The 19818-nt window shown below is 25.8% G+C and overlaps 1 protein-coding gene across 1 annotated transcript; it reads right to left on the bottom strand.

Moving 5' to 3' along the window:
* Positions 1-15308: 15308 nt before the first annotated feature.
* On the bottom strand, positions 15309-15617 carry LOC124925212 (non-specific lipid-transfer protein 2-like). The gene has a single exon (XM_047465183.1). The coding sequence runs from the start codon at positions 15615-15617 to the stop codon at positions 15309-15311; it is 309 nt and encodes a 102-aa protein (XP_047321139.1).
* Positions 15618-19818: the final 4201 nt, after the last annotated feature.

Below are 19818 nucleotides of genomic sequence, written 5' to 3'. Positions count from 1 at the left end.
AACATTCGATTACATTTTTCGACATTAAGTTAGACTTTGGATCACCCTCCGTGGATGGAGATATTTAGTTAAATTTCTTTTCTAATTTATATATTTTTTAATATATATATATATAAAAGAACATTATAAATTAAAATAACAAAAATTTATTATATTTTATGTATTTTTGTATGTTTATATATATAAATAAAAAAAAATTTAATACTAAAAAGAAAAAAAATGCATATTTAAAATCTCTTGCACTCATATATATTATCTAAATTATCTTTCAATGATGCATTATTAGCCTTAATCATTCTCAATTCCTACCATAGATAAGCATTCAATTATGACTTTTGACTATGACTCACCCTTTGTGAAAGAACTTTGCGGTCTTCAAGAGTACGTTCTTAAAGATTCTATTACATATTTCGGCATGATCTTAATTAATCACTCTCCGTTGACAAACTTTTAAGTTTTCTCATCCATGTTTGTTTTACTCAATCTAACATTCTCAACATTCGATTACACTTTTCGTCATTAACTTAGGCTCTGAATCACCTCCGTGGACGAACTTTTAAGTTTTTTTCACAAATGTTTGTTTTAATCAATCATCTGTAGAAGAACTCTTAGGTTTTCCTCACCATTGTTTGTGTTACTCAAACCGACATTCTCGCTTCAAATTCATTTACCAATGTTCGTGTACCCTAATATAATAACTACTTTTAGAGGGATTTAAGCCCTGATTTAAAGTATAAAATGTTAACATTTTAATCACTAATACTAGTAGAAAAAGGCCATCTGTAACAAATGTCAATAACGGCCTTAAAGGGTCGTTACAAATACTAGATATCAATAACGACCTTATAGAGTCGTTATAGATATTTGATATCAATAACAGTTTTATAAGGCCGTTACTATACTATATCAGTAACGGCTCTAAGAAAAATCATTACAAACTTAAGTATTAGGCAATAAATTTATTGATTTTAACCGAAAGTCATTTAAAATAAAAAGAAAAATAATAAATAATTTTTTTTTCTTTGATATGTTTTTTCAAATTTTTATATTTTACTTGTTCCTCATTATTATTATTATTGAAATTTGTTGGACTTTGTAGAGTGATTTCACATAAATTTTATTTACATTATAAATAAAAACTCTCAATATAATCTAAAACATTTCTCATTTATTCATAAAAAATTAATTATGTAGAATTGATTGATTTTTTTTCTTAAAAAGTTGTATCATTTATTGGTGTACCCATATAATTCATCCATCTAACCTTAAATATTTAAAAAAAAACTCATAAGTTTTTCAATCGAATTGCGATAATAATATCTTAACAAAACTTTATCTGAAAGTTTAAATTTTTGTATAAATAAGCTGCATGCATATTCTAGTGAGTTTGTTTATACGAATATTAATCACATAATAATAATTTTAGAATTAATTATTGTGATTGATGACGAAAAAAGACAAGACTTAATCAGTCAAAAATAGACTACTAAATTTTACAATAACAAAGCACGATAGTTGAAAATGCAATTTATATTTCTAAAACTAGTTTGTATGCGAATATATATATATATATATATATATATATATATATATATATATATATATATATATATATATATATATATATATATATATATATGAATGATAAATAAGTTTATAACTGTACATAAAATTTATTGAATTTAGTTTAAAAAATAAAAATAATTAATTATAAGTGATTGTATTATTCTTTGCTAATATATATATATATATATATATATATATATATATATATATATATATATATATATATATATATATATATATATATATATATATATATATATATATATATATATATATTTATATTGATTCGACTCCATTTTAACTTTACTTTCAACAAAATTATCAAACATTAATTTTAGACTAAATTATATAAAATATATTTGGGTATAATATTTTTTTTAATATTATATATTTATTTGAAAAATAAAAATATTAAAAATTATTTAACTAATTTATTTAAATTTTATTTTTTAATTTTATTTTTTTTCTCTTATATATATATATATTATAATAATTAAAAAAAATTGTCTCTTATTATTTTTTCAATATATGATAATTATATAATGTTACATATTTATTTATTTAATTTTATATATAAATATTTATATCATATTTTCCTGAACTATTTATTTTTAAACACTAAATAATTTTTTGTGTTTTAAATATATTTTTAATATCTTATACTATTTTACGTCTTATACTTCAGGTGATTTTGGAGTATTGAAGATAGGTAACGACGACTTAAGTAAAGTTATTGGTATTTGTGACGTTTGCTTAGATTCTGGTAATGGGTCAATATTATTACTTAATGATGTTCGACATGTTTCAGATATTAGGTTCAATTTGATATCAACTGGAAACTTGTTGATGATGATTTCACGAGTAGTTTTGGTTCTGGAAAATGTAAACTTTCTAAAGGTAACATGATTATAGCTCGAGGAGAGAAATATTCTAATTTATATTTGATGCAAACTTCGATATGCAAGGATAATGTGAATGTTGTACGGAGTAAAGACGCTTCCAAATTATGGCACCGAAGACTTGGTCACATCAGTGAAAAGGGATCGAATCTGTTGGTTAAGAAAAATGTTATTTCTAGTTTAAGTGAGACCGAGTTGGAGAAATGTTCTCATTGCGTGGATGGAAAACAAACTAGAGTATCGTTCAAGTATAATCTTCCTCCAAGAAATTCAAAAGTCTTAGAGCTGGTGCATTCAGACGTTTTGTGGTTCTTTAAAGGTACGAACTATTAGAGGTGCTCTTTATTTTATAACATTTATTGATGATCATTCCAGGAAACTTTGGGTATATGTTTTGAAGTCAAAGATGAAGTTTTAGACAAGTTCAAAGAGTTCCATGCTCTTGTTGAAAGAGAGACTGGGAAAAATATCAAATGCATTCGTAGTGATAATAGTGGTGAATATTGTGGTCCATTTGATGCATACTACAGACAATAAGGGATCAGACATCAGAAAACCAAGGTTGGTCCGATCGCGAATCAATTTATTGAGCGGTCCGAATTTTATCTTCAAAACGGCCACCTTTTGAACCGGTCAAAATTTGGTCCGACTGTCTGGTTTAACCGAAAAAACAAACCGGTTTTTTCTGGTTGGAAAGGTAATTATATAAACTATTATTATAATATTATTTAATTATTTCTTTTATTACTTTTGCTTTTACAGTAAATATACACCTTCTTTCTTTCATTTTAGAAATAGAAGCTGAAGACAAAAGAGAAGTTTGAAGACTAAAGAAGAAAGACGACTTTCTTCATATCACGATTATTCTTCAGATTTACGGTTGTTCGTCAAATTTACGGTTGTTCTTCAGCTGAAACTCGTCGATAAGTTTATCAATTTTCGTAGTATTTTCGATAATGTGTTGGTTTATCTTTTATGAGCAACAAACAAATCAATATATGACTGATGTGTTTGGGTTTAGAAGAGAATAAGTGTTAAGAATTAAGATTCTTAAATTATGATTTTTTAATTTAGATATTGTATAATTAGGGTTTTTAAATAAAATGTGTAGGTTTGTTAATTTGCTTACTGTTTACGATTTGCTGACGGTTGATTGTTTCAATTTAGTAATCTAAATGATAAATCCTATTTCAAGCCGGAAAGACTGAAAAATGGCATTGTCCGCAAGAGAGGATTGTGTGTCTAACCTGAAAATCTTACTGTTAGTAAGATCTTACTGTTTCTCCAACCTGAAGGCAAACTAAAGAAGATTAATTATTGGCTTCAATTGATTAATTATTAATTATCTATTAACTATTTTTCAAAACTTTAATATAGGTTAATTATTTATTAATTTGTTTGTTTAATTATAAATAGGTAATTGTTTAATTTATTAGAAATGTCTAACTCGGGAGCTACTCGTCCTGAATCAGAAGCTGAAACTTCAACAACACAATCAAGCGCTATTCCAAATGTCAGATATAAGTCGGATGCAACCTGTGATTGTTATTTTGATTGTAGGGAATTATGAAAATTTGGTGTTATTGTTGTTTTGATTGTAAGGAATTATAGGTATTTAGTGTGATTGCTATTTTAATTGTAGGGAATTATGGATATTTGGTATAATATAAATTTAATTGACAATTATTAAGTTAAATTAAAATTTATTTAGTTATTTTTTATATGCCTAACTAATTTATATATACAATTTATGTATTAATATATTTAAATTTATTTTTAATATTTTTTAAAAAAAATGTGATTAAACTAGTGGTTTAACCGGTTAAACCAGTCGGACAAAAGTACACCAAAAAAATCGGGTTGATGACCGAAACGGTTTTGATCAAAACCTGGCAGAAAACACCTCCAAAGACTCCTTAGTTAAATGGCCTTGCAGAAAGGATGAACAAAAAAATTGTTGAGAGGATTAGATGTTAGCTTTCAGAAGCAAAGTTATCTCAAACATTTTGGGGTGAAACATTACTCACAGTAGTACATGTTATTAATTTGAGTTCTACAGTCGTTTTGGATGGTGAAGTTCCAAATAAGGTATGGACTTGTAAAAATATTTCGTATGATCATTTGCGAGTATTTGAATGCAGGTGCTCTGTTCATATTCCAAATGATGAAAGATCAAAGTTGGATGTGAAGAGTCGAGAATGCATTTTCTTGGGTTATGGCCAAGATGAATTTGGTTACAGATTATACGATCCAGTTGCAAAGAAGCTTGTCAGAAGTCGTGATGTCATCTTTTATGAAGATGAGACTATTGAAAACATTGATAAAGCTAAAAGTGGTGAGTTGAAGGAAAAATGTGAGTGGATAGATTCAGATCTAGTTTAATTATCTGTTTCACCTAGTTCAACAGAAAATCAGCTGCAAGAGGATGATTCTCAAGATGAACATGAAGTTCAAATGGAGAATATTAGTAACGAACAAGAGGAATTATTTACAATTTCATCTAGAAGATCAACAAGAGATAGACAACATTCTACGAAATATTCTATTAATGAATATGTTTTTGTAACCGATGGGGGAGAGACAGAGTCATATGAAGAAGCTATAAATAGATCATTTATTTTATTCTTAATTTTTTTTTTATATTAGTTTCTCTTTTTTATTTCATCTTTCTTTTTATATCAGTTTTTATTTTTCATAATTTTAAATTTTTATTTTTGAAAAAAAACTTAGCAACTTATTTATGAATTTTATGTTTTACTATAATATTTTTTAAATATTTTTTGAAGGATTTATTTCTTATTATTTTAATATGAACAAAAATGAAATTAATTATTTTTTATTTAATTTTTATTGGAAGAACATTTTTTTTTTTGTATAATATTTGATTATTACTCTTTTAGTTTTGTTGAAACTTGAATGACTTGATATTATTATTCAATTCTTGATTATGAAAATAATCAATAATAAATACTCATATAGAAATAATAATAACTTTATAAAAAAGATAAAAATAAAAGGTTCATTTATTAATTAAAAAGAAATATAGAGAAAATATATTAATATTTAATTAAAAAATATATAAATTAAAAAATAAAAGTAACTATGATTTACTAAAAGAGGCTAAATGAGACAATTTTTGATAGTTAATATGTTTAATTTTTTTTTGTTAGTACATATATTTAAGTTAGCTAGTTGTACAAGTAAGTGAGCTTTTTTTCCTATATAATATATATATATATATAATTTATATATATTATCTTTAATCATTAATTTATATATAATATATATTTTAAAAAATAATTTGAGATTAAAAAGGAATTGAGTAGTTGAAAGGTTACAATTTTTAACCCTTAAATTATTTTAAAAAATACATATTATATATATATATATAATTAATGAGTAAAGATAATATATAAAAACTATTTTTAAACTTTGTTTTATAGATATAGAAATATATATATATATATATATATATATAGATAACAATAAATAATATATATATAAGAGATTTAATAATTATATAAATATTAAAATTAATGATGATAATATACCTAAGCGATTTAATGATTATATATAAATATAAAAAATAAGATTAATGATAATATATAAAAATAATAATATTTTAAATTTAACCGTTATGTTTAATCAAAAAGTTGACAAATGGCTCTTGGTGACCTTTCTAAAAGTTGAAAGGGCGATTTGTTTCAAAAATTAATTTTAGGGCTAAAAGTGATTGATCATAGTAATTAGAGGGCCGTCCAAGTAATTTGTCTAATAAAATATTTTAAAAAATAAAAAAATAAAAATATTATAGTATTTTAATTAATAAATTAAGTAGATAAGGTTGGTAAATATGGTAAATAGATGAATGAAAATATGATAGGTTTATAAGAGAAAAACTTACAGAAACAAGTTAAAAGCCTACAATTGGCTTTCCTCCTTCAACTATTCTTCCAACTAAAACAAATGATTTAGTAGATAAAATAAATTGAGATTGATTAGTTAACAAAAATAAATTTAAATAGAGTTGAAGATTACTTCATAACAAAATCTTAAAATTAAAAATAATATATATTTATTTATTTAGTCTCTTATCTGTTTTTTATAGATCCAACCATGCATGCATATTTAGAAAATTAAACTGATCATAATATCATAATTAATTAAACAGTGCATTTAGTAGGCATGCGGCAGGCGAGCGCGACACGCATAACCTTGGGAGAATTAACGTAAGCTCTGTATTCTCGTTGATGAATTTCATCGCAATAACATGGCCCAACAAGCTCCATCACCTTCGCGCAACACTCTTTCGTTGGAGTTTCTGAGGACGAGTTTATTGCTCCCAAACAAGGACTCAGCTCCTTCGGGTTACACGTCAACGCCTCCGCTAATTCACCGGTCAGGGCTACCACTACCACCGCGATAAACAAGATGGAGAAGTTCTTCATTTTTTTATATTTTATAAATTTAAAGAGAGAGTTTTTTAATGAGGATGTGATGCTAAAATGGAATGGTGAACTACTCTATTTATAGCATAGGAAGAGCAACGAAGATTCCTATAATCATGTTACAGATTTTCATGAGATGTCAGTTTTAAATAATATATTATTATTTAACATCTTTACTTTTTTAATTATTTATTTATTTCTGTACCAATTTTTTTTACTCTCTTTTTCAACACGTTTTGAACTAATTTTTAAGTCTTTTTAACATTTGAAAATAAAAAAAATTAAAAAATTTCAAAATAACCCTTTACACTAAATAAAATTTGGAATTTATTTAGTGGAAGATAAATAATATAAATTTAGAATAAAACTCACTTATACAAATAGTATGAACTAATAAAACATAATTTAAACATATACAAGCTATTTAGTCTATTTTAATAACGTTAATTTTTATTTTTTTATTTATATATTTATTAATTAAATATTAATATATTTTTTCTCCTTTTCATTTTCATTAATTAATAACTCTCTCCTTATCTTTTTCATATATTTTTTTATTGATTATTTTAATTATATATATAATAATAATAATAATAATAATAATAATCAATAATTTAATAATAATAAAAATTTATTCATTAAATAACAAAAAAATAATAATCAAATATTAGACAAAATAATATTATTATTTATAAGTTATGAATAAAAAATAATAATTAATTTAATTTATGTTCATATTAAATAAAATAAGAAAAGAAACATTTCACAAAAATATTAAAGTAGAACAAATTCATTAATAAATTACTAAAATCTTTTCAAAAATGAGAATTTAATAATTAAAAGAAATAAAAACGAATAAAAGAGTAAGATAAAAAAAAAAAAGAAACTAATATAAAAATAATAAAAATTTTAGAAATGAGATAAATTTAAATGATTTATTTAATAAAAAAGAAGGACAGAGAAAATAAATTAATATTTAATTAATAAATATATAAATTAAAAAATAAAAATTAACTTTTGTTTACCGACCTATATGATAAATGAGTCTATTTGTCTAAACGTTCTTTTATAAGTCTTGTTGTACAAGAATATACGTATAAATCTTTTACTTTTTATAAATTAATTCTTCCATACTAAGTATTTTTTAGTTGAAAGTTCATTTTAAAATGAAAAAAAGATAAAATAGTTCTTTTACTTTTCCTTTGATATTTTTTTTAAATTTTTAATATTTTATGTGTTTTTTATTATTATTAAAATTGATTGAATTTAGTTAGGCGGTTTAAAAAACTCATAATATAATTTAAAACAAATATATTTTCTTAAATGTAAAATTAATTAAGTATAAGTGATTGGATTATTGTTTGGTTAAGATGGTTGCATTATATTTATTCATAAATCATGCTCTATATGGTATTTTCATTCCACTCTAACTCTCTTTTTCAAGACTAGTAAGCCCTTTTTAACATTTAAAAATAAATTAAAATATTATATTTTATTTCATGTTTTTATTATTACGTTATATATTTAAGTATTGAGCAATAAATTTATTGTTTTTAATCGAAAGTCATTTTAAATAAAAAGAAAAATGATAAATAATTTTTAATTTTTTTTCTTTAATATGTTTTTTCAAATTTTTATATTTTACTTGTTTCTCATTATTATTATTATTATTATTATTATTATTATTATTATTATTATTATTATTGAAATTTGTTGAAATTAGTAGAGTGATTTCACATAAATTTTATTTACATTAAAAATAAATAAAAACTCTTAATATAATCCAAAACATTTCTCATTTATTCCTAAAAAATTAATTACGTAGAATTGATTGATTTTTTTTCTTAAGAGGTTGTATCATTTTCGAGTATCCGTATAATTTATCCATCTAACCTTAAAGAGTTTTGCAATAACAAAGAGCCATGATTGAAGATGCAATTTGTATTTCTGAAAATAGTTTGTTTGCGACTCTATATATGAATGATAAATAAGTTTACAACTGTACATAAAATTAAAACAAAACAGAAATGGTGAAATTTAAGGAAAAAGTATATATTTAAGGAAAAAGTATATATATTTGAAAGTGAGGAAGCATCATGCCTCATCCTCTTTGGTCTTCTTCTTCATTTAACTTATAAACACTATTAACAATATGATAAAGCAAATCAATCATTTAACAACAAAAAATAATAAAATTGTTTTAAAAAAAAAAAAACTATGATAAGGAGAAGTCCTTTGCCCCCTCCTCCTCTTTGGCCTTCTTTTATCAACAACAAATCAACTATGAGAAACATGCACTCATGATGATAACCTAAAAGTATATACTATATATATTTTTATTTAGTCTCTTATCTGTTTTGATTGTTCTCCTTTTTGTTTATTAAGTTGAATCTCCAATAATAAATCCATGAAAAATTAGATCCAACCATGCATATTTGGAGAATTAAAACTGATTATATATAATATCATAATTATTAAACATAATGAATTACAAGCGCACATTATCAGTCGGCTAATTATAAGCATATAGGAGAAAGGATGCCGCAGACAACAGCGATACGTTTAACATTGGGAGAATCAACGTAAGGTTTATAGGCTGGGTTCTTCATGTAACCGCACAAACATGACTTATGCTCGATCAGCTTTGCGCAACACTCTTCCGTCGGAGTTAGCAGCGAGCTTATTGGTCCCAAACAAATACTCAGCTCCAACGGGTTACAAGTCACTGCCTCCGCCAATTCACCGGTCAAGGCTATCACTACCACCGCCATAAACAAGATGGAGAAGTTCTTCATTCTTGATATCTTATCAATTCTAAAGAGAGATTTGTTTAATGAGAATGAGATGATGAAATGAGATGGTGAACTAGTCTATTTATAATAGAGGAGGAGCAAAGTGAAATTTATTTTTTTCTTGTAATCTTGTTAAAGATTTCATCAAATCTAATTTTTCAATTATTATATTATTATTTAACATCTTTATTTTTCTTTTTTTATTTTTATTATAACTTTCTTAATTCTCTTTTTTTTTTATTTAATTTTATATATAAATATTTATATCATGTTTTTCCTAACTATTTTAAAAAAAATATTAAATTTTTACTTTTGATTTTATAAATATATATTCTTTATTTTTATTTTTAATTTATATGCGCATATATAATATTCTGATTTAATAGGTTAAACTTTTATTTAAATATAAATATAATAAAATAATATAATATTTATATAAAATTAATGATGATAAAAATTATTCTTATTATTATTATATATATATATATTATATATTGTTATGGAGGTGGGATGTTAACAAATTTTGAATAGAATTTATAATATAAAGTTTTATTAGTTTAGTTGATTAAAGAGTTTTATTTATTTATTTATTTTGTTTTTCTAATTTTTAATATTTAATATTTTTTATTATTATTAAAATTTATTGAATTTAGTTAGCGATTAAAAAACTCAATATAATTTAAAACATGTATATCATTTATGTCTTAAAAAGTTAAAATAATTAATTAATTGATTGGAATATTATTAGGTTATAAATAATTCCATCATATATATGGTGATTGATTCCACTAATTAAAGTTTAAATTTTATTTTTATCATGAATTAAATTTTAGATTAAATTATTAATTAAATTATATATATTGATTATATAAAGGTTTTTTGGATTTAATATATTTTTTTAATGCTATATATTTATTTGAAAAAATAAAAAATATTAAAAATTATATAACTTATTCATTTAAGTTTTTTATATTTTATATTTATAATAATTTTAATTATTTAATAAATAAATTTAATAAGAATTGACATTTATAAAAAACAGTAAAAATAAATTAATTAAATATAATAAATTAATTTATAAATAAATTAATTAATATAATAGATACTTGGACAAAAATAAAATTTTTAAAATTAATATATATAAATATATAAATAATTAAAAAATATGTGATAATAAATTTATTTGTATATAGTTTCTTTTTTATAATAAATACAATTATTATAATATATTATTTTACAAATATAAAAAATTAATTAAATTAATATAATAATTAAATAAAAAATATGTGCTAATAAACAATTATTTATATAATTTCTTAATTATTTTTTATAATAATAAATTATTAAAAACTATTTATAATTAATATATATTATATATATAATTAAATAAAAAATATGTGGTAATAAAAAAATATGTGATAATAAAAAAATAATTCTTTCAAGTATCTTAAATTTTTTTTATAATAATAAATAAGTCTCAAATACATTTATCAATAAATTTAAAACTTAACATGTTTAATTAATTATATTTTTAATTTAAATAATTTTTTATTAATTTATTTTATAGTTTTTGTTTTTATTTTTATTTTTTTTTTTAAGAAATATTTTTTATTTCTTTTCTTTCCGTCTTAATAATTAATATTATATATATATATATATATATATATATATATTTAAATTTTTGTCAAATCTAAAATATTTTAAGTCTTATTTTGTTTTTTTAAATAATAAATAAAAAAAATTCAATTACTTTAAAAACTTAACGTATTTAGTTAAATATATAATTAATTTTCTTTTTATAATTTATATATTTATAATTAATATTATAATTTTAATATTAAAAAGAAAAAATATTATTAAAATCTATTACACCAATATATAACATCTAAATTTTCTTTCATTTATGCATTATTAACCCTAATCATTCTCAATTTTTATCATACTTGAGCATTGAATTATTCCTTTTAGCTTTGACTCACCATAAGTGAAAGAATTTTGCAGTAAGATCCTGAATTACTCTCCGTTGACAAACCTTTAAGTTTTCTCACAAATATTTGATTTAGTAAAACTGACATTATCAACATTCGATTACATTTTTCAGCATTAAGTTAGACTTTAGATCACCCTCCATGGATGGAGATATTTAGTTAAATTTCTTTTCTAATTTATATATTTTTTAATATATATATATATATATAAAAGAACATTATAAATTAAAATAACAAAAATTTATTATATTTTATGTATTTTTGTATGTTTATATATATAAATAAAAAAAATTAATACTAAAAAGAAAAAAAATGCATATTTAAAATCTCTTGCACCCATATATATCATCTAAATTATCTTTCAATGATGCATTATTAACCTTAATTATTCTCAATTCCTACCATACTTAATCATTCGATTATGACTTTTGATTTTGACTCACCCTTTGTAAAAGAAATTTGCGGTCTTAAAGATTCTATTACATATTTCGGCATGATCTTAATTAATCACTCTCCGTTGACAAACTTTTAAGTTTTCTCATCAATGTTTGTTTTACTCAATCTAACATTCTCGGTCATATATATAGAGCTATTTTTGAAACCGGCCATCTCTTGCATCTCTACTTAGTTTTGATAATTTTAAATAAAATAATCAAAAAGGGAGAAATTGATAAGATAAAAGATAAAGTCTCTTCCAAAATTTTTCTCAAAATTTTTCGAAAAATTCTCCTAAGTCAGTTTCAAAAATCCGGACAAACAAAACAACCGGCCTACGGTTGCAAACTTACATGATTTTGATAATTTTAAATAAAATAATCAAAAAGGGAGAAATTGTTAGATAAAATTAGACTGGTTCAAATAAACCTAACTTAAATAAACTTTTCATGTAGGAATAAGGAACCGGACCGGATAAACAAAAGAACCGGCTAAGAAAACTAGCCGGTCAAGCTACTAAACCGACCAAGAATACTTGGAACATGACCGCACAAAGAAAGGATCGGTCAAAGCTTAAAAACGGAAACATCAGACAGCCGACCGGCCACAAAGCAAAGGAATAACCGGAAGAAGTCCGGTTACATCACTCATACCAAAAGCCATTCGGTTAAGTCAAATGACCGACCAGTACAAGAAGACAATTCGGGTATCTGCTGAGAATGATACCAAAGGAACAGACTGAACACTTCCATATCCATACAAGTCTGAGGAAAGACTGCAGACTGTAGAAAACAGTACCACCGGATCTTTCCACTTCGGGATAAGTCAGAAAGAAGATTTCCAAGTACCAACAACTGTCCAACAGACAGTGTTTACATTAGGTAAAAGACAAACCTAGCAGGTCTGTCCTACATACCGGAAGAACAGACTGCCAAGTCTGAGGTTGACCGTCAGGTCTGAGGAAACGACCGCAGATCTGAATCTCTGAAACACTGAATCAATGCACCTTTGCTCAGCCAATCAGATTCAAGGCAGTGAAATATGACCGTTGGCATATTTCACCTATAAAAGGGGCAGTTGAAGAAGAGTAAATGCGCGACATAGTGGGACAAGTGAGAAACTCTAAGAGCATTTATTCTACAAGTGATAAGACTGTGTTGTTCTAAGAAAGCCTAAGTGCTAAAGTTAAAGTGTGTTTTACAATTTCGGTGTAAATTGTAAGAGTGTTATCGAGCAGGAAATAAGTCTCGATCGAATTGTACTTGTATTCCTTAGTGAATATCCTTCTCGCGGTTTCGAGAGGAAGGGGTGACGTAGGAGTTTTATCTCCGAACATCCATAAAATCTGTCTTGCTATTTACTTTCTACCGGCTCCATTGTCTAACCGATTAACTTAACTACACCGCCCTAAACTGACTCTATATTATCCATACCGAATTTCCAGATTACCGAAACCGACCCACCATTTTCAAACCTCCATCATCCGAAACCGGCCTTGTCCATCACACAAGTGTGCAGCTTCAACCTGAAAGCAAACCTCTTCCGTGCTTGAACCTAGTTCAAGGGTTTGTGACAGGTTGTGTAGTATTGAAACCCCGGTATTAATCTCTAACCGGATTAACCACCACCCTTCGAGTGAGAACCGCTAACCGGTTCAACCCCCGGTCCTCCAGCGGCTACCTAGATCCTAACACTTTGTCTTAACCAAACCCTTCTGGGATAGTTCTTGTGGACAGGCCAGCAGGGGCAGCAACAGATAGACTAACAATTACTTCTTGCTGCTTTTAAATCATCTTTCTTCATGCTATGTTCATATTTATTGTAATAAAGTGTGGATGCATTTATTTGTTTTACTTAAACATATTTTGTTGAAGTACAAATTTATCAAAAATGAGATATTATTCTTATTTGAATTCAAAGATAGAATAAGATAGAAGCATGCAATTTATAAATAAAAAGGCAAAATACAAAGTGTGGCAGTTCTTAAACCTGATAACCATCTACAAACTAAAAGGAAGCTATAAGAGGAGGGAAAGGAGGAGACCACACAATAATTAATACACAAATCCTAAATATTGCTGCTTGAATCATTCTCCAACTAATGAGCATTCCTAGAAGAGGAAGAATGGTTGTTAAACTGCTCTCTAGCAAAAAGACTAAATGCATTTGATGAGGATAATAAGGGTTGTTGTTGTTGTTACCACCATTCATGGATTCGTCCATCATTATTCAAACTCACTATTATTTAGTCTATCTGGCCAAACAAAGAAGAAAAAATGATACTTTATATTATAAAACTCAAAAGCAATAACATTTTACCTCATTTTTGCTCAACAACAAAACCCAACACATGCAAATACAATTTTCGCAGGCGACAGATGAAATTTTCGCAGGCAACAGATGCATATTCGCCTGCGACAGATGCATATTCGCAAACGACAGATGCATTTTCGTAGACGACAGATGCATATTCGCAGACAATAGATGCATTTTTGCCTACGACGCTTGCGACAGATGTATATTATACCCTTAACCATTCAGCCACCCCTAAAACCATTCAGCCACCCCTAAAACCCTAAACCAATCTCTAATACCCTAAATCATTCTCCATTTCAGCATGCATGCAAAGAAAATGACAGAAAACGGACATAACTCACATGAATGATGAAGGCGTTCCGGCATTGCCTTGGGGAGTTGATCGATCGACTTCCTTCCTTCGTTTTTTCGCTTAGATTATCGGGTCGGGAGGAGAAACCGAAATGAAAGAAAGGGATGGGGAGAAACTGAAACGGGGAGAGGGAGAGGAAGGGAAAAGGAAAAGAAAATGGGGAAACTGAAAAGGAACCCATTTTTTATTTTTATTTTATTTTGAGGGGTAAAAGGGTCTTTTAACCCTGGCAAAAATGTTACCTTTGCAAATATTATGTGGCCTATGCCAAATTTGGAAATAATCCAATTATCAGGGTTATTTCGTCAAATTTCCCTTATTTAGTCTCTTATCTATTTGTTTTGTTCTTCTCTTTTTCATTAAGTTGAATCTCCAAAAATAAATCAATCTTTTCATTCATCATTTTATCAATTATATTCAAAGCAATTAGATCCAACCATGCATGTTTAGAGAATTAAAACTAATCACATATATAATATCATAATGAATAACAAGTGCACATTATCAACTAGCTAGCCTAATAAGCACATCGGAGAAAAGATGCCGCAAATGACGGAGACACGTCTAGCATTAGGAGAATCAACGTAATGTTTGTAGGCTGGGTTCTTCATGTAACAACACAAGCATGACTTCTGCTTAATCAGATTTGTGCAACACTCTTTTGTCGGAGTTACTGTCGGCGAGCTTATTGCTCCCAAACAAGGATTCAGCTTCATCGGGTTACACGTCACTGGGTTACACGTCACTGCCTCTGCCGATTCACCTGTCAATGCTACCACTACCACTACCACCGCGATAAACAAAATGGAGAAGCTCTTCATTCTTAATATTTTATAAATTCTAAAGAGATAGTTGTTTAATGAGAATGAAATGATCAAATGAGATAGTGAACTACTCTATTTAAAGTGAGGAGGAGCAAGGGAGAGATATCTTTGATTATTGTTATCTTGTTAAAGATTTTCATCAATCTCACTTTTCAATTAATATATTATTATTTAACATCTTTATTTTTTTTTTAATTTGTATACCAACTTCCTTTTGATTTTCTTGTTTAGACACTTTTTGAATTCACCATTAAGTCTTTTTAATATTTGAAAATAAAATTTTCAAAATACCTATAAACTAAATGAATTTTTGGAATTTATTTGTTAGAAAGATAAATAATATAATTACTTTATACTTTTTTTTCTTACCTTTTACCTTAAAATATATTTATCATATTTTACTTTTTACAAATTAAGTCTTACAGAATATTTTTTTTAATCGAAAATTTTAATCTATTCCATTTTAATTCTCTTAACATTTGAAAATAAAGTAAAATCCTATCTTTTATTCCACGTTAAAATTATATATTTTGTCACAGTTTTTATTTTTACGTTACAGACTTAAGTGTTGTTCAATAAATTTATAATTTTTAAGTACTCAAGTTTCATTTTAATTTAAAAAAAATAAAAAATAATATTTTTAATATTTTACTTATTTTTTCTTATTATTATTAATATTATTATTATTGAAACTAGCATGTATTCCGTGCATTTGCACGTGTAATAATAATATAAAAATCCGTGAAAAAAATATTACGGTAAAAAATTTATGGGCGGGTCAACCCACAATCCGACCAAAGTATTCATTTACTTTCACATATATCCAAATTAACCACAGCTCTCGACCCGGCAATCCGGACACTTTAAAAATTAAGCATCATTTTATATATATATATATATATATATATATATATATATATATATATATATATATATATATGTATATATATATATATATATATATATGTATATATATATAAATTAGTTAGCTAAAAAGTTGAACTTATATTGTTAAAATGTCACGCGTTTATCAAATTTTGGGTTGAATTTAAAATATAAAGTGTTATTAGCTTAGTTGTTTAAAAGGTTGTACTTGTTTTATTAGGTTGCAAGTTCGAACCATACCTATAACATTTTTAATTTTATTTTTAACCGTTTTAAATTTATGGACGGGTCAACCCACAATTCGACCCAAGTATCCATTTACTCTCACATATATATCCAAATTAACCACAGCTCTCGACCCGGCAATCCGGACACTTTAAAAATTAAGCATCATTATATATATATAGATTTGTTGAACTTAGTAGAGTGATTTCACGACAATTTCATTTACATTAAAAATAAATAAAAACTCTCAATATAATCCAAAATATTTATCATTCAATCCTAAATAAATAATTATGTAAAATTGATTTTAAAAAATTCTGTTAAAATGTTGTATATTTATTCATTTATAATGTCCCTATATAATTCATCCATGTAACTTTAAAGAGTTAAAAACTCATAAAAGAAAATATAAGTTTCTTCTAATTTAACGGTAACAAGAGGTGGATATTTCTCAGGTGACAAGTTTTGCGCTTCTATAAGTGTTGTACAAACATTAATCACATAATAATAAATTTAGAATTAATTATTGTGATTGATGACAAAAAAAAAAAAAAAAAAAATTAAACCATTGAAATTAGACTAATAAATTTTACAATAACAAAGAACTAAGGTTGAAGATGCAATTTGTATTTCTACAAATATTTTGTTTGCGACTATATGAACAATAAGTAAGTTCACAACTATACATCAAATTAAAACAAAAACAGAATAGAGAACCACCTTGCCTCCTCTTCTTATTCATTTAAATGAAACAAAGGATTTTATTGGCAATTAACAATATGATAAAAAAAAAAAGATCAATCACTTAACAACAACAAAAAACAATTCTTTTTTTCATTTTTTTCTTTGATATTTTTTGAATTTAGTTAGGTGATTTTACCTAAATTCCACATGCATAAAAATTAAATAAAAACTCTCAATATGATCCAAAATATGTCTCATTAATGCCTTAAAAATAAAAAAATAAAGTAGAAGTGATTTATTTTTATTTTTACAAAATTTGTATAAATCACACTCAAAATAATTCATCCGTGAAACTTTAAAAATTTAAGTAAAAAAAACACATAAGAAATATAAACGTTTAATTTAACCGACCTAAAGTTCAATAATTGCGATGATAATATCTCCTTGTTGAATTCTCACCCGAAAGTACAAAGTTCAAAATTATGTAAGAAGAAGTTGCATATTTTAGCTTATATGTTTCTACTAATATTAATTAATCAAATAATAACAAGAAAAAATAGACTAATACAATCACATTAATAAAGCCTAAAGGGTGAAATATGCAATTTTAGTGTCTTCAAATAGTTGATTTTAGAAATAATATCATAATGAGTATTCATCAAGATGCAACGGTTATCCTAGATATTTAAAAAAAAGTGTGATTAGCACAGGCGGCACGACACGATCGACACGATAGGCACAGAAAAAAAGGCATAATCGGCACGGGCAACACGATATTGTCCTACGTCGTAAGTCATCAAATCAGCGCTGAAATCACCATTAATCAAAATAGCATGATCGGCACAAAGGGCACGACACAATCGGCACGGGAGGCACGATAAAGACAAGAGGCATTGCACGATCGACACGGGCGACCCGGTATTGTCTTGTGTCGTTCAATAAGTTTCGCTAGTCTAGAGTTTATTGTGCATTTATAAGCGTCGCTGGAATTTTCTCTCGATTGCGGTTTATTTGTGATCATCTTTTAGAGTTTCTGCAATTACTTTATTTCTGTCGTTATGGGGAAGGGGAAGAACAAAAATAATAAATTTAAAGAAGTTAGAGACTTTATGCGGGAAAGAATTAAGGAAGCAATAGTCAAAGAAATTGGAATTGCAGAAGAAGTCATCAAAGAACACTAAGATACCAGCACAAGTAAGCAATCTGCTATAACTACTGCTGAGAAAATTCCTGTTGAAAGTAATGTAGGAAAACGGGGGATAATGAAGGATCTTGTAAGATACGCTATAATGAAAGAGTTAATCTGTTTGGGCACAAGAATCAGATTACAAAGCTCATTATGCATGACAAAAATGGAGAAATTATCATTAATAAGGAGAAATCACAACAGATTACAATTCAACTCAACATACAATATCTTTAAAACTGGAATCTGCTTAAAAAAGAAAAATATGAAAAAATTGTTCAATGGTCAATTGCTACAATGAAGGAAATGACGAAAGCTCCCAAATCTAATTAATATACTATATTATGAGCAACTCGACATAGAAAACTAATCAAGTCTAGAAAAAGAACAATGCAAAAAAATCAAAAAATCATGCTTATAAAGGGAAAATATATTTGATCAATACATAAACAAAAATGGAGATACTGAATTCTCCATTTGAATTTAAATTGCCTACTGGAGTAGAGGAAACGGTACAAAATAAAGAGAAAATATAGTTGTGGGAAACTACATAGGGAAAAACATAGTATCCATTTTAATTACTAAAGAGGCACTGTTGAAGCAATGTGAAGGAAAATGGATGGAAAAGATTTAAGTAAATATCTTTGATTTATATTTCCTTAAAATCAAGAAGGGATCTAATTTGGAGGAAATTCTAAAAAAAATAGTCATACATATATAGGATCCAACTGTATGAAGTTGGAAAAATGGTTTTAAGACTTGAACTTATAGAGTAATCCAAAAGAAACTGCATAAATATGGTTTTAACTCTGGAATATACATGCACAAATGTACAATTTTGAAGTCTTAGTCATTTTGCAAGTTTATTGGATAGATCACTATGCATGGACCCAATTACTGAATGAGGAGAGGACCTATCATTTGCTAGAATTAGCATTGAGGTGAATCTAAGAAGCACATTGCCGAAAAGTATGACAGTAGTAGACAAAAAAAGAAAATCTACTGTCATAGAAATCACTTATGAGTGGAGGCCAGACAAATGCTCTTTCTGCAATACCTTCTAACATGCAAGCCCAAAATGTGATTTAACTAAGGAAGGAGATTAAAAAATTTATAAAGGTCAAAAAGTGAATATGCAAGAAAATGAAACAGAGGTGCCTATAATAATAGAGCAAAATGTGGTTAAAGAACATGAAATAAAAGTTAAAAAAATTATGT

Source organism: Impatiens glandulifera, chromosome 2 (assembly GCF_907164915.1).
Source record: "Impatiens glandulifera chromosome 2, dImpGla2.1, whole genome shotgun sequence".
NCBI classification, from domain to species: Eukaryota; Viridiplantae; Streptophyta; class Magnoliopsida; order Ericales; family Balsaminaceae; genus Impatiens; species Impatiens glandulifera.
The sequence above is the reverse complement of the archived record's forward strand: the minus strand, read 5'-3'. Positions and strand labels throughout refer to the sequence as shown.

What these genes read in the sequence shown, in the direction of transcription:
- LOC124925212 (XM_047465183.1), bottom strand. Translation starts at nt 15,617, where the DNA reads ATGAAGAGCTTCTCCATTTTGTTTATCGCGGTGGTAGTGGTAGTGGTA.